Source organism: Macaca mulatta, chromosome 6 (assembly GCF_049350105.2).
Source record: "Macaca mulatta isolate MMU2019108-1 chromosome 6, T2T-MMU8v2.0, whole genome shotgun sequence".
Taxonomy (NCBI): Eukaryota; Metazoa; Chordata; class Mammalia; order Primates; family Cercopithecidae; genus Macaca; species Macaca mulatta.
The window spans coordinates 32,806,156-32,823,044 of NC_133411.1; the positions used below are offsets into that span (position 1 = coordinate 32,806,156).

The 16,889-nt window shown below is 38.4% G+C and overlaps 1 protein-coding gene across 42 annotated transcripts in view; it reads right to left on the reverse strand.

Moving 5' to 3' along the window:
- DROSHA (drosha ribonuclease III) overlaps nt 1-16,889 on the reverse strand; it is a 137,029-nt gene that overhangs the window by 52,080 nt on the left and 68,060 nt on the right. For all 42 annotated transcript variants that reach the window (XR_013418018.1, XR_013418017.1, XR_013418016.1 and 39 more), the window contains 3 exon segments: nt 16,299-16,398; nt 14,045-14,152; nt 1,103-1,210 (listed from right to left, as the gene is read on the reverse strand). Coding sequence is in view for 36 of the 42 variants with exons in the window: in NM_001261157.1 (NP_001248086.1) it covers nt 1,103-1,210; nt 14,045-14,152; nt 16,299-16,398 (316 nt within the window). In the remaining 6 variants the exon portion in view is untranslated.

Consider the following 16,889-nt stretch of genomic DNA (forward strand, 5'->3'; position numbering starts at 1 on the left):
ATCTATCAACTGATGAGTGGATAAAGAAAACGTGGGACACATATACCATGGAACACTACTCCACAATAAAAATAATGAAATAATGGCTTTTGCAGCAACTCAGTTGGAACTACAGGCCATTATCCTAAGTTAATTAACTCAGAAACAGAAAACCAAATATTGCATCTTCTCACTCACAAGTAGGAGCTAAGCTATGGGTACCCAGGGTCATACAGAGTGGTATAATGGATACTGGAGACTCAGATGAAGAGTGTTGGGAGGAGGGTGAGGGATGAAAAACTACCTATTGGGTGTATGTACACTATTCAAGTGACAGGTACACTAAAAGCCCAGACTTCACCACTGTACAAATCATCCATGTAACCAAAAACCACTTGTACCCCTAAATCTACTGAAAAAAATTTTTAAGTGACCAAAACAAATTTCCAGATCTCTGACGCAAGCCCTGTTCTGGAAACAAACGTAAAAACCCACATCTTTAGGTTGAGCGCAGTGGCTCACACCTATAATCCCAGCACTTTGGGAGGTCGAGGTGGGCCCGGCGGATCACCTGATGTCAGGAGTTCGAGACCAGCCTGGCCAACAGGGCAAAAGCCCGTCTCTACTAAAAATACAAAAATTAGCTGGGCATGGTGGCAGGCACCTGTAATCCCAGCCACTCAGGAGCCTGAGGCAAGAGAATTGCTTGAACCCGGGAGGCGGAGGTTGCAGTGAGCTGAGACTGCGCCATTGCACTCCACCCTGGGCAACAAGAGCAAAACTCTATACCAGAAAAGAAAAAAAAAAAAAACTACATCTTTCAGAGAAGTTAGAATTCTCAGCACCTGAAAAGGAGAGACATAAAGGAGGAAAAGCTGGAAGAAGGTACTCAGATTTGACAAATTTCAGTTTTAGTCAATTTTTTTAGGGATGATCTCAAATAAATGTGAGAGAATGGGCTGGAAAGTAGCAGAGGCAACCAGGGTAGAGCAATGGAGAGAACTATGTTTTTATCAATCCCTGTCACTTCCCAGGATAGAAAACCCAATGTACCATTTGTGACGTGCAAGATGAATTACTCCTATCTTGTTATGACGTGAGTTTACAGGAGAATAATTCTTACCTGTAACAGACAACGATCTTGGAAAGTATATCCTATCAACTTGTCCAAATGCATTAGGCACTGGTGGTAGCGGATATGATGGGTCAGAACAGGTAACATCATTGCATGCTAGGAAAAAAAAAAAAGTATTCAATATGTTTAACTTTATAAAAACTTATAAAGTCACTTCATTTGTTTTACAACAAGTCAGAACCATTTTCACATTCCAAATTCCATCTCACTAAGTCCTCAAACAGCTTATTGGCTTCATGGCATTCGGAGAATCCTCTGTGAGAGACTGTAGCTGTTGAGAGTATATAGTCTCTAGAATCAGAATGCCTGGGTCCAAATCCTGCTCTGCCACTTATTATTCACTGTGTGACCTGGGGCAAGTTATCTTACCTCTCTGCTTCAGTTTCCTCATCTGCACAATGAGAATAATAAATATACCTACTTTCAAGGATAGCTAAAAGGATTAAAAGAGGAAATACAAAAATCTTCTTAGAACAAGGTCTGTTAGCCCTCATTCCATTAGGAATAGCCCTGGTTCTATCAGTATTCAGCAGGGTAGCTTTGAGTAAGTCACATGCATTTCTGTGCCTCCTTGTCTACCTTTAATTAAAGGGGAATGGATTAGGATTCATTCATTTTGAAACTTTTTTAGGCTCAAGATATTTTTGAGAATCCAAGAAAAATGATTCTTTCCCCAGAAAAATGTCCTTGTGCACAAACATGCAAAAGTTGTACACAATTTTAATGGGTTCACAAACCCCTGAAGCCCATGATTATCCTTTAAGAGCTTCTCAACCAGATATGCCACCCTAGGTTTAACATTTAATGATCTAACATTCTGAAGACAATTTTTAGAAAGACACCAGTACAGTTAAGGTACCCAAGGACACAGAATTTAAATTTTTCCTTCAATCTCTTTTCATTTGGCTATAAATTCCTTATTGGGAGATAATTTCATGGAAGGCATATCTTTTTCTTTTCCTTAATACTGTTCCCAAGAACACAAAAGAATGTAGGGAGTCATTCTTATTCATCAGAACCTGGAGGATGGACCCAGCCCACAGAATGACTGACATATGCTTTATATTATTTCCGTCTTTGAAGTATTTTAAGCTGGCATTGTTTAAAAGTACATGAAAATGGATTTGCTTCAAACTATAGAAATTAGTTATGTTATTAACTTATAAAGAAAGATTCATTCTACCAAATAGGATCTCTAATCAACAAAAAATCTTTCTTGCCAGTTCAATTCAGTAAGTATATAATTGAGCACCTCCACGTGCAAGGCCTTACAATATGTGTGGGAGACAGAAAAGGTGAAGACGTTGTTTTTGCCATTAAAGCTAGAAATATGCCATTAGAATTTTAATTATCAGCACTTTAACCACTTTGTTTTTATAAGTGCTGTATTGATAAACACAACAATATGGAAACAACATGCACAATCAAAGTATAATAGCTTTCCAGCCATTTAAACTGCAGGAAGCTCAAGAGTTGATGCTAAAAACTCAAGGTGGATAGGACATGGGTTAGGACATGAAGACTACTCAGTGCAACTGCCTTTTCTAAAGCATGAACTCAACCTGGTGAATTGTTTACTTTCCTAATATTTCCTATGAGAAATGAATCGCTGCCTGTCAGGAAAATAAAACCCTCTTTAGAGTCTGCTGATTATTTAAAAATTACCTTTTTTTTTTTTTTTTTTTGAGACAGGGTCTCACTCTGTCACCCAGGCTAGAGTGCAGTGACACAATCATAACTCACTGCAGCCTCGACCTTCCAGGCTCAAGAGATCCTCCCACCTCAGCCACCAAGCCCCAGCAGCTGGGACTACAGGTGTGCAACACCACACTCTGCTGATTTCTGTGTTTTTTGTAGAAATGAGGTTTCGCCATGTTGCCCAGGTTGGTCTTAAACTGCTAGGCTCAAGGTATCGGCCTGCCTCAGCCTCCCAAAGTGCTAAGATTACACAGCATGAGCCAGTGCACCGGGCCCGAAAATTACTATTAACTTTAAGCCCAAATCTGTATCTTTGGAAGTTTTACCCCTTTAACCCGAGTTCTACCCAAAAACAAAATGCATTTAATGGCAGGCTTTCCACATCTTGTTTTAGCTAACCTACACCTTACTACCTTACTTCCTTTAACCTTTTCTCATGTAAAACAGCTTTGAATCCCTTAACCACTTTCTCTAAATCTGCTCCAAACAAAGCCTGTTTCTCCTTCCAAATAAACCTTTTGTGAGTACCATGGAAGGGTATAGATGACCCATCTCCATCTTGAATCCCAGACATCAAGTCTCAGTGTTACCTACAAGACTTTAAATTTCTAGCTCAGTTTTTAAAAGTATCAGTCTTTGCAATATTAAAATACAATCATCTTTATGTCTGGCATCTTTGTCTGCCAACTGCTTTAATTAAAAAAAAAAAAAAAAAAAAAAGAAACTCAAATTCTCCCATAAAAACAGAGCAACTAGACTAGCAAAATGAAAGACCAATGAACATTATCTACATAAAAACTAAATGACAAGGTACCCCCTTGAGTCCCTAACTAAGAGTGGATGAGGAGAAAGAGCTATGTCTCAGCATCTGTGTGAGAGAAGAGACAGGCCCTGATAATGGAAGAAACTCAAAATTAACAACACATGTTCACCGGAAATAACCCAAACTGGAGAGAGCTCTGCCGAATCTAATTCATTAAGTGAATACGGGAGGACAGTCTAACTGTGCTGAAGACACCTGGGACCTACAAACACTCAAAACAAAAAAACAAAAGGTGAAGCTCCCTACAAGGTAAAAGGCCCACAATGAGGAGAAAGTGCTGGGAGTGCAAGCCACATTTCGCTAGAAAGGGATAATGAAAGGCAAAAGAGAGAAGGTCCAGACAAAAGCAGAGGAGAGAAGCGGAGGGGGCAGATCTTAGTGTGAAGCCATATTATTTCTTTTATCACTGCAAAAACAACAGGAGGAGGAGCTCCAGAACCATGAAAAACTATCCTGGCTTATACCCCCTTTCTAAAAGTACAGGAAAATATTTCATTTAGTTTACTTAATTTTTAAGTTTCTTAAAGAGCAACAGAAAAGAATCATGATCAAATCCCATTCAAAGATGTTTCTAAGAAGAGGAGTAGAATAACATCCTTGCTGATAATAAAAACATTCCAGAGGCTGGATGCGGTGGGTCACGCCTGTAATCCCAGCACTTTGGGAGGCCGAGGTGGGTGGATCACGAAGTCAAGAGATCGAGATCATCCTGGCTAACACGGTGAGACCCCGTCTCTATTAAAAATACAAAAAATTATCTTGGTGGCGGGCACCTGTAGTCCCAGCGACTCGGGAGGCTGAGACAGGAGAATGGCATAAACCCGGGAGGAGGAGCTTGCAGTGAGCCGAGATTGCGAGACTCTGTCTTAAAAAAAAAAAAAAGAAAAGAAAAAATTCCAGAGAAACATACCAATAACCTTCTAAGCAAAGAAATAAAACCATAGGAGGATTAACACAAATTACAAATAAATATTACATAAATTCGGAAATGAGATTAGAGGAAAGGAAGATTTGAAAAGAAGTGACAAAACTCAGGAAAAAGAAACATAAAAGGAGATAACCACTTCAAGACTAAACAAGAAGGAACACAAAATCAGATTAACCCAATGAATAGTGCTTTTGAAAAATAGAAACGAAGAATTCAAGAGAAAATGATGGATCCAGAAGAGAAGCAAAACAGATATGACACAATATCTTATAAGAAGATATAAGATGCAAGAAGTAATTACTACTTCTTGAATGAAGAATTCAAGAGAACATGACAGATCCAGAAGAGAAGCAAAGAAAATATAAGATGCATATAAGTGGAGTACTTTAAAAATCAAAATAAAAGAAAATAATGAAATGTGTAATACAAGAAAAAGAAAACTTTCCTGAGATAAAAGACAACTTGAAAGTATATACTGAAAGTATATACAGCATACCTGAAAAAATTAACTGAAAAGAGCTGAGACATATTCTAGCAAACTATTGGTTTCTAAAGAAAAAGAAAAAATCCTTTGGGCACTCAGACAAAAGGACCAACTCACTTAAACTCATATTGTTATCACACTTTTTTTTTTTTTTGAGATGGGTTCTCACTCTGTTACCCAGTTTGGAGTACAGTGGCATGATCTCGGCTCACTGCAACCTCCATCTCCTAGGCTCAAGTGATCCTCCCACCTCAGCCTCCCAAGTAGCTGAGACCACAGGTGTGCACCGCCACACCCAGCTAATTTTTTGTAGAGCCGGGGTTTCGCCATGTTGCCCAGGCTGGTCTCAAACTCCTGAGCTCAGGTTATGCACTTGCCTTGGCCTCCCAAAGTGCTGGGATTACAGTCGTGAGTACCTATACCTGACCATATTGTTACCACACTTTTGACAGCTATGTTTCATGCCAGAAAACAATGAGAATGTATTTAAAATATTAAAGAAAGAAAATGTGATCCACAGATTTTATATCCAGCCAAACTGACCGTTAAAATAAAGACCACAGTCAAACTGTGAGGAACATGCAGAAACTCAAGGACCACTGTTTCTATAAGGCCTTCTTGAGGAATGGTTTAGAAAATGAGCTTCAGACAAATGAGAAAGGGGAGGTGGGAGATTGACAATGACATATGATCTGATGATTACTTGCAAATATATTTTTATTGGTAGATAATCACAAAGGAGTCAATATAAGAAATAATTAAACATTCTAACACTGATTAGTACAACCATCAGAAAACAAGGGAGAATAAGAAATATATAAAGAGTAGGATGAGGTTGCTGCCTGCCTTATTAACTTGCAACAAAAGGATATCACTTCAAATTAGATGCCAGGTGAGAGAGAGGATTATGGGAAGAAGCAGAGAGAAGCTACTTTTACTAAAAGACAACAAGATACACACACACACACATATACACATACACACAGAAAGAAAGAGAGGTAAGGGAGAAATGTAATTATACTATAAAGCTGTCAGTATAAAGGTAACCATTAGAATAAAAATACAAGTCTTCCTGAATACAAAGGATATAAAAAGGAAAAAAACAAAGCCGATATAATGGATTTCATAGTACCCACTAACATAAAACAGTTTTACAGACAGAAAGCCGAACATATCAATAAGCTCTATACATTGCTATGGAGTGACCTCCAGACACATGGTTTGTTGTTATTGTTGTTGTTGTTACTGTTGTTTTGTTTTGTTTTTTAGAGATGGGGTTTCACTCTGTCACCCATGCTGGAGTACAGTGGTACAATCATAGCTCACTGCAGCCCCAAACTCCTGGGCTCAAGTGATCCTTCCACATCAGCCTCCTGAGTGGCTAGGACAACAGATGTGCACCACCACACCTGGCTAAGTTTGCAATCCTCCTGCACTGGAGGAAGCACTGGAATTTATGGTCTGAGCCATCACACCTGGTCCAGACACATTGTTAAGTGAACAAAATCTCAGTAGAGAAAAGTGTGTTTAAGATACCACCATTCATACAAGAAAGAGGAAAACAAACAAAAATACATATATATTTGCTTATATAAAAATAAAAAATTAAGCCTTTTTTTTTTTTTTTTTGATGGAGTCTCACTCTGTTTCCCAGGCTGGAGTGCAGTGGTGTGATCTTGCCCCATTGCAACCTCTGTCTCCTGGGTTCAAGCTATTTTCCTGCCTCAGTCTCCCAGGTAGCTGGGACCATAGGCACACACCACCACTCCTGGCTAATTTTTTGTATTTTCAGTAGAGATAGGGTTTCACCATGTTGGCCAAGCTGGTCTCAAACTCCTGACCTCAGGTGATCTGCCTGCCTCCGCCTCCCAAAATGCTGGGATTACAGGAGTGAGCCACCGCATGTGCAGCCAGATCAAGTCATTTTTTTTTTTTTTTTTGAGACGGAGTCTTGGTCTGTCGCCCAGGCTGGAGTGCAGTGGCACAATCTCGGCTCACTGCAACCTCTGCCTCCCAGGTTCACACCATTCTCCTGCCTCAGCCTCTCGAGTAGCTGGGACTACAGGCTCCCGCCACCACACCCGGCTAATTTTTTTTTTTTTTTTTTTTTTTTGTATTTTTAGTAGAGACAGGGTTTCACTGTGTTAGCCAGGATGGTCTCTATCTCCTGACCTCGTGATCCACCCGCCTCGGCCTCCCAAAGTGTTGGGATTACAGGCGTGAGCCACCGTGCCCGGCCACAAGCCATTTTTAAAAGACAGTTACCTATCGGGGGTGGGTGGCAAGAAAATGATACAAGGAACAGAGATAGCAGTTACGACTTAAAAAAAAAATACACTTGACTCTGTAAATCTGACTGCAGAGTCATGTGAACATTTTACATAATTGTAAAACAATCTTTAATTTTTAAAAGGAATCTAGGCCAGGCACTGTGGCTCATGACTGTAATTGCAGCACTTTGGGAGGCTGAGGCAAGAGGATCACTTGAACCTAGGAGTTTGAGACCAGCCTGGGCAACAAAGCAAGACCCCGTCTCTACAAAAAATAGAAAAATTAGCCAGGCATGTTGGCACACACCTGTGGTCCCAGCTACTAGGGAGGCTAAGGTGGGAGGATGTGTTGAGCCTAGAAGTTCAAGGCTGTAGTGAGCCATGATCGCAGTGCCACTGTACTCCAGCCTAGGTGACACAGCAAGACCCTGACTCAATCAATTGGTCAGTCAGTCAATGGAACCCTTAAAATCAAAAGTAAAATGAAACAAATGAATTCTGTGTATCCAGTTTGTGGCATAACCACGAGATACAGAAAACTGAGTGTAAATCTCCAGTGAGATACAGCTATAGATAATCAAAGACAAAAAAGAACAGTCAGTCCCCAACTTACAATGGTAAGACTTAAAAATTTTTGACTTTACAATGACATGTAAGCAATATTAATTCAGTATGCTCCTCGACTTATGATAGGCTATGTCCCAATAAACCAATCATAAACTGAAAATTCAACTTATGATATTTTCAACTTACTCCAGGTTTACTGGGATATAACCCCATTGTAAGTCAAAGACCATCTGTCCTCCCAAACAAGCAACTATTTTGCATCACCATATTGGTGGTGGTGCTGTTAAATTGTTAATCTGGGACTACTAGTTGTGCTTTATGGAATAAATCAAACGAGTAATTTTTGGTGCTGTCCCACAGGATCTGTATCTCAGGGTAATCAAATAGTTGATGAGGAAAAGATCCTTTTTTAAAAGTATTTTAAGTAATAAATGAAGAAAGACAGAATTAGAATATCATTTTGGCAGACCTTAATTAATTACTGGGTCTAAGTAAACGATCCATCGATGACTGATAATGTCACATACAAATAAAGAGAGTCCTCACCACTACCTGTGAAAATATCTTGCAAAAAAACTGAACTTATATTTGGTCAGTGCTATTCAACAGAGCACTCTATGATGATGGAAATATCCTATTATCTGTGCTGTTGTAATGGGCAGTAGCCACATACGTCTACTGAGCACTCAAAGTGTGGTGAGAGTAACTGAGAGGCAGAATTTTTAATTTCATTTAATTTATTTAAATTTAAATAGCCACACGCAACCAATGGTACTGGACAGTGCAGTTTTAGATCCAACTACCAATTTATAGGAAACACAAGGGGCAGAAGTACCTGGTAAATGACACCAGAAAGTTGCAATCAGCAAAACTCAGACTACACTGTAGGAACTCTATAGGACACATAACCCAATTTCTTCAGCAACAGATGTTTGCAAGGGAAAAAAAGGAGAAATGGAATGAGAACCTACAGATTAAAGAGATTTAAACAACATCAACTAATCACAATGTATAGATCTCACATGGACCCAAATTTAAACGGACTAAAATAAATTTAATAGACGAGAAAAATGTAAACATTGACTAGGTATTTGATGATATTACAGAAATGCTTTTGATAACAGTCAAAGCTAAGTGATAGTTTACAGAGTTCATTATACTTTTCTCTTTCATCTTGTATGTTTTAAATTACTCCTAATAAAATATAATACTAGCCAGACGAGGTGACATGCACCTGTAGTTCCCGCTATAGGAGGCTTGAGCCCAGGAGTCCAAGGCAACAAGGCCAGAGTGCACTACTATTGCACCTGTGAATAGCCACTGCATTCTAGCCGGGGCAACACAGCAAGACTCCCATCTCTTAAAAAAAAAATTCTCTATCAGGTCAGTTAGTCTTTAAACAAATCTTTCCTTTCTTCACAAGCAGCACTATGCTCCAATTAAAAAATCAAGTATCTCATACAGACTAAAAATCAAAATTCCTTTGTTAACAATAACTATGAAGCCATTGCCCTCAGACATTCCTCCTTCCCTCTGCTACAAGATCTAATTTAGAAAATACATCCTTCAACTTGCTGTCCAAAGTCTGTGAATCCCTAGAGATGTTACTTTTCACTGTTGAGTCATTCCTTGACAAATCATTGAGCAAGAGAATCAGATAGTTTGATAATGCATGGCAGCCTTCCACCCCATTCCAGATGGCCACTCTAGGAAAACAGCACATTCATTAATTAGTCCAAAGACAGCTCTCTGTCCACTCAATACAAATACCAACCACCACGACTCAGCTTTCCTCAAAGGCCAACAGTTCTCCAGGCACCTGTGCTTCCTTTCTTTTCCTTAAGAAGTTACAGTGTCCCCGCATTTGGCATGAGTCTCCTACTGGTGATGTGACTGTGATGGTGTAAATTCTTTGCTCCTTTTTTCATGTCTTCCGAGTTAGTTTACTGATTTCCATGGACCACCTTCTCAGTATAGCACAGGGTCCAGGCACCTCCCTCTACAGAAGATACCAATTTAACCTCAGTGTGTGAAACCCTTTTCTTAAAAAATGCAGGTCCTATTGCAGCATGTTGCTTTTCTTCCTCTTCTGAGTCATTATGCTGAATTTTTTAGACTCAGATTCAGGTTTTGATTCCTTTTTCTTCCACATTACCCAGAATTCAGTCTAACAAGCAGCAACACAGAAAAAATTATTCAACGATTTATCTACAAACATAGTGACAGGTCCATATTCGGTTCACATTTAATTACAAGTTATAGCACCTACTCCTAGGTTTTCAATCCTCTTAACACTGGCTGGGGCACCAGATAGAATTTTCTAATCTCCTAACAATCCTTGGTAACTTCTCTGGTTGGGGAAATGTACTTCCAGAGGGAGATGCTGGTACTGAGGTCACTCCATCTCAGATTTATCACAATGGTTTCCATCTCCTGCAGCCACCAGATAACATCTCAAGGCTTTTACTAGCAACCTACTAGCAATTATTACTAAAAAACAGTAGGTTCTATATCAATGAACTACTGAATACAGAGAAAAACTACCAAGGATTTTAGATAAATCCTTTCTTCTAAAAATTAAGTATGAGCCTATCTGTTCAAAGACTTTGAATAATCATAAAATTATTCAAAGTATTCGATGTATAAATTCACTTAACTGCTATTTCCCAGTCAATTAGATTTTTATTCTTTATTACCAAAAATACTAAATGCTTTTATTTTGGAGATGTTAAACTGCATTATGATATGCCACCAGCTTATGTGAGGAAAACACACCAAAAGAAAACATTTATTCTAATATAAGAAATTAAATATCATTGTAAGCCACAGCCAATTCCACTTGTAAAAAAACAACAAAAACACTCTTGGTCCCTTTCTCAAAAAATCACAGGTTTTATTAAACATCATCAAAATCTTTACATTAAGAACAAAGGCCAAATAAACAATAAAAAATGCTAACATATATGACTTGTGACTAGACAAACCTGCACTGGACTAAACATTTATTAAGGATGCAAAAAGACCCTATCCTAAAAATATGACTAAAATGGCTTCTAAAATATATTCAGATGTTTGGTCATTAATGCTACATGATAAAACATTTTGTCTGATTTCTTTACAAGAAAACTAGGGGGAATGGCTTTGCTGCCTTCATTGTTCACTGAAGGAATTTCAAGGTTAAAAAAATTCAAACAAAATGTATGGCAAACATCAATAATTTAAGGGCAACTGTTCAGAACCTTTGTGTGATGCATGTAAAATACCTGAGAATTTTAAAACATAAAAATTCCAGGAAGAGCTAACGTATCATCTGTGGCAAAAACTCTTAGTTAAAATGTACCCAGAGGTTCTCTACTTGTCAAAGGTTTTCTGTAAGATGTATCAGTAGAAAGGAAGACTTTCTGACCGTTAATATGCAATAGGACCGACTAAGAGAAAGCTCAGTGAGAAGAGTCAAGAGAGTTTCAAATTACTAGCACTGAAGGCTTCACCATGGAGCCCATGGCTTGCAGAGTCAGTGCTTTATTAATTCTCATATTCATAAAGAGTTACCACTTCAAAACAATTACAGAACAAGGAAAGGTGTAAATAAATGTAATGAAAATATTCATTGCAAAAATGCTTATTTTGAGCCAAAAGTCAACTACACTAGTTTACTTTTGGTATCTTCCCCTAAACCTTACTGTAGGGTTTTTTTGTTTTTTTTTTAAAGTTTGAACTAGGTTGTTCCCGTGTCATGAATGAGTTGATGAACACCTCCAAATTTCCATATGTTGATGTTTTAAGCCCAATGCAGGTAACAATTTACTTTCACAACCCCAAGAATATTCACTGATGGTGAAATAATATTTAATATGTCAAAATAAACAGATACTTCAACTGTTCATCTCACCTTGAGAGCTACAGAATGCCTTCAGGATAATTTGATTTTGGTGTGTAAGGAACTATTTCACCAAAGCACAAGGATTTTTGGTTTTAATAGTTCACTCTCAGCCCCCATGATGCCACTGTGTAAGATTTCTTTCTCTTCCACTTCTATGGACTTCTCAGGTAGCCTGCTGGCTCATTTTCATTTATTTATATGCAGACATATTTCTTTTCAAACCATAAAGCAATTCCTTCTGCATTCAGTATATGAACTTATAGGCAACAATTCACATTTTTTTAATCAAGTCATTTACATATGAGGGTAATTTTATCAAAATCTGAAAAAGACTTCCATTCGGAGGACCAGAGAATGGAAGCATGGCTTCTAAACAGATGGCAGTTCTCTCTGGAAGAGTGAGAGTTCTACAGAGGGAGGAATGATTATTAGATCATAAAGCATTCACCTTCACAGGGGTTTAATCAGGATCCCTTTTCTTCCACCAGTTAGGCAAGGAAACTGACTGAGTCCTTTTACCTACCAACCTCAAAACAGAATATAGCATATCACACAGCAAGAGACAAGATCACTTACGCCTCCAGCTGCTTCTCATCTAGCTGAGGGTAGAGGAAGACATTTGTGATATAGCTGAAGAATACAAAACTGTACTGCAACAGATAATTCAGCACTCTTGTTTGCTTTACAAAAAAAAAAAAGGCTCAAAGCTTCAGAAAAAGAAAAAGATACTGTATTCAGTGGCCTTAGGGACTGCTACAGGAGGTGGGGGAGAAATCAAGTAAAACAGGATACTCTCTCCACTCCCATCTCCCACTAGTCAATCAGGCAGTTACTCTTTATCTTTTTACAAATAATGGCTCTAAAAGGGTTTTGTATGAAAAAAATACTTTGAAGTTAACCAAAAACACAAGTTCAAAACTACTAACTAGAAGGTCTGGAAGGTACCGTCTAGTTCTTAATGCTCAACAATTTTATGATCTCTTAGATAATCAACTCTGATTTATCACTGAGATCATCAAATGTGGAGCAAACTGTCTAGGATTCTGCTCACTGTTCTGATGATGTCTACCTTAGGATGACATTACATTGGTTTTGGGGAAACACTGACAAATAGAAAAACCGGGTGATACAGCTTCAAACGGCCCTGAGAGAGAATCAATGGAAGTAAAATATTCATCTAAAAGTACTGACAGTCATAAGATATTTGTCAATTGGTAAAATAACTGTGGACCTGATGAAAACAGCTGGTTACCACTGTAGATGATTACCCTGAAAATATCTGGCAATATTACACCAATAGCAGTTCATCTTAATGCAAAAATAGTTAGCTTTGGATATCACTTAGTAAATTGTGTAGCAATACTTTTAAACTCTGCTAGTCAATATAATAATTAAATGCCAAACTGATTTTTTTAAAAATTCATTATGATGAAATGAACACTAAGAGGAAGCTAAGAGTAAGCTGCTTGAACTTACTGTAACACATGCTACCATCGAAACAAATAAATGGAAGCCTGGAAGTATTCTTCCAAAAGGATGAACACAGCAAACTGCATTACCTGACCGTAGCCTGTGTACTCATTTCCTTTACTGTAATTCTCATGGACTTCATCCAATATCAATTGTGACAAAAGAATCAAGTGAAAAAACAGAATGTGCTGGTTTGGGGGATCTTTAATCACATATAAATTCCACCCATAGGAAAAACAAAAATGCTTATTAGTCAGTCAGTTACATATAGCAGAAATGTTATTCTATTGAGTTCACCCAAAGAAAATATATTATCATTTGGTTCAAATATGAAGTATACACTGATTCTGTTCATTAATGCCTTCAGTTCTCTGCAATATAAATTGCAACATAAATTTGAGTCATCGGTCTAGAAAACATACACTTCAGGAGTCTGCTTGTAGGGCTGCTGGATTATCTCTTTTGTACAAGCACCTATACATGTGCTGCAAACAGGCAGATGCATGAGCAGATGCATGAGAAGGACAGACTTACCTTCATCCAAAGAGAAGAGACTGAACTGAACACTACTAAGTAAGCTTCTCCCCGCCCCAGTACCTACAAGCACAACATACACACACATACCAGCGTCAAAACAGACAATGAAAACAAAATCCAAATAATAGAAAACAACTTATAGTTGGTATTCCATTTAGCCTCAAGGTAGTATTTTCTACAGAACATTCTCAATTGAGAAACCCTCAGTACTAGATTTGTGTTAAAGGAAGAAAAGTATGAGCATAACTGTGTCCTCAGAAGTGTCCCCACCTGACAGACATCAGAACGGATGCCAGTTTTCCAGAATCCTTGGCTACTTAGCTCCACTGTTACTTCTCGTCTCATTGTGTTCTTCTGCCGTATTTTTTGGAGTGCTTCCTAGAAAACAATTCATTATGAGTAACACAACTGCTATATAGCAATAGTAAGCCAAACATCAAGCATTAGAAAATAAGTTGGATTCATTTACTACTACCCTTACATTCAGATACTCAAACCTCTTCATACAAAATTACAGTAGTTTCTTTAAAATGGAGGCTAGAATGCTCAGAGCTTGGGGTATAATGCAGCCCAGCCTTTCTTGGCAACTAGATAAGAAAAAATCTAAACCAAATCTACCATTCTAGTATTTTTGAAAAAAATATGCCCTTTCATTGATAAAGGAAGCAAAATGTGGTTTGGGATTTGAAATCAGCATGTAAAATTTTTATCATGCATCATGTTAAGTATTTACATCTAAGAAAGACAATCAGTAAATTCTTTTTTTTTTTGAGACAAAGTCTGGCTCTCTCGTCCAGGCTGGATGTGCAGTGGCGCAATCTCAGCTCACTGCAACCTCCACCTCCCAGGTTCACGCCATTCTCCTGCCTCAGCCTCCCGAGTTGCTGGGACTGGCACCCACCACCACGCCCAGCTAATTTTTTGTATTTTTAGTAGAGACGGGGTTTCACCGTGTTCGCCAGGATGGTGTCGATCTCCTGACCTCGTGATCTGCCCACCTTGGCCTTCCAAAGTGCTGGGATTACAGGCATGAGCCACCGCGCCCAGCCACACAATCAGCAAATTAACCTGAAACCCACATAATTCTAACAGTTGCCTTCTAACTTGCAAATCCCTTATAAAAACCCTTGCTGTAAGGGCATATTTTATATAAAAAAAGACTACGATCCAAAATGTCATCTGTGAGACATGATCAGGAACTAACTCTTCCCTTTCACGGTCCTTCGAATAATTGTAAAAATAATTGTATATTTGTATGCATGTAATTGAATCAAAATCTCATAGGAATTCATAACAACAGGAACCACCCCCTACCCCCACTATTGATTAAGTTCCTTTTACAGGTCAAATACCACAAGAGGCCCGTTAAACGGCGTATTTCAGAAGTTCGTGGAACTACCTTTTTTGTTGAGTGCACCAACGGAGGAACATTTCAGTCAGCCTCTCAACCTTAGTTCCCTCCTTTATAAACAGGCTGACTGGCTTAAATCACAGTAAGTGACAATGCCAGAATTCAAACACTTTTTCCACCTTCAAAGCTTTGCTCTTACACAACCCCAGCAGAATAAAACTTCTGAGACAAAAATCTATGTTGATACTGAAACCATTTTTTCTTGTAATTAAAACTAAAACATAAGTTATCCTGGATTACAGGGATACTACTACCCATTAGTAAGGAAATATGGAATTTGGGATATGAAACCTTACAAAATAAGTTTACCATGCTAAACTGGCAGACCAATGGAAGACAATCTTTTCCAACTTTAAGACCAAGAAATCTGAGTAGGGCCCAATGTTGTATAATGTGCAACCAAATTAAAGATAAAAGGCTGATTCATCAAATTTAAGCTTTAATATCTATAAAAGATATGTTTGATTCCCAATGGTAATAATCCATTAAGAAACTGGCATTTTAGGAGCTGATATAGATAGGATGTTTTGGCACCTCCAAATTTCACATTGAAATATGATACCCAATGTGAGAGATGGGACCTGGTGGGAGGTTTTTGCGTCATGGGTGGATCCCTCATGAATAGCTTGGTGCCTTCCCCATGGTAATGAGTTATGTGAGATCTGCTTGTTAAAGAGAGTCTGGGACCTCCCTCCTCCCTCTCTTGCTCCCTCTTCTGTCATATGATGTGCCTGCTCCCCATCCACCTTCTACCATGACTAAAAGCATCCTGAGGACAACCCAGAAGCCAAGCAGATGCTGGTGCCACACTTCTTGTATAGCCTACAGAAACGTGCACCAAATAAACCTCTTTTCTTTATAAATTACCGAGTCTCAGGTATTCCTTTAGAGGAATGCAAAACAGACTAATACAGGGATTAAAAGGCTCCCTTAAATACTAAAAGATTTCTTTAAATCAATTGGTATAATAATGTGGGGAGGAGGGTAAAGCATGATTTTTTTTTTAAACATATTTTTCCATCTTGTACCAGAAGTACAGTGTGATACAACAATCGTGAAATACACCTGAACCACATCATCATTAATCACCTAGGAATGGAGTTTGATACAGACCTCCCTCTGTGCCAGCTTCTGTTTATCAGTTTGTTTGACTTTGGGACTATTTGCTAGGAGGTGGCGAAGTTTCACATAACTCTTCCACAGTTTTTGGTACCTAAGGAAAAGGACAGGCAAACATCTCAGGTAAACAGAAGGTAAATCTAAAGTGCAACAAACTCAGTTATTTTAAGAGGCCTCTTCAAATCATACATTACATTCTTTTGATTATTCTTAATGGCAGAAAGCCGTCATTCTAAGGAAGGTTATGACTTTGAGGTTGAGAGTCGGGATGGACAAAAGTCAACTGGAACCTGGTGATTAAGTTGATTATTACTTATTTTGGTTGGAAATGAGGTGTGACTATATGAATGAATCTCTGGAAAGAATTCCAAAGACACAAAAACACCTCAACCAATGGAATCATCCTGTTTCTCACTGTTACCTCTTGAAAATAACAGATTTTATTTAAATATATACTTTCTGATATTTATTGACAGACCCCTTCTTTAATAGGGAGCCTGTCAGTTGCTGAACTACTTATACCAAACATAAGAGTTGAAGAGTATTAGAATAGAGAACTCCATTTGTGCCAAAACCCAAGCTACA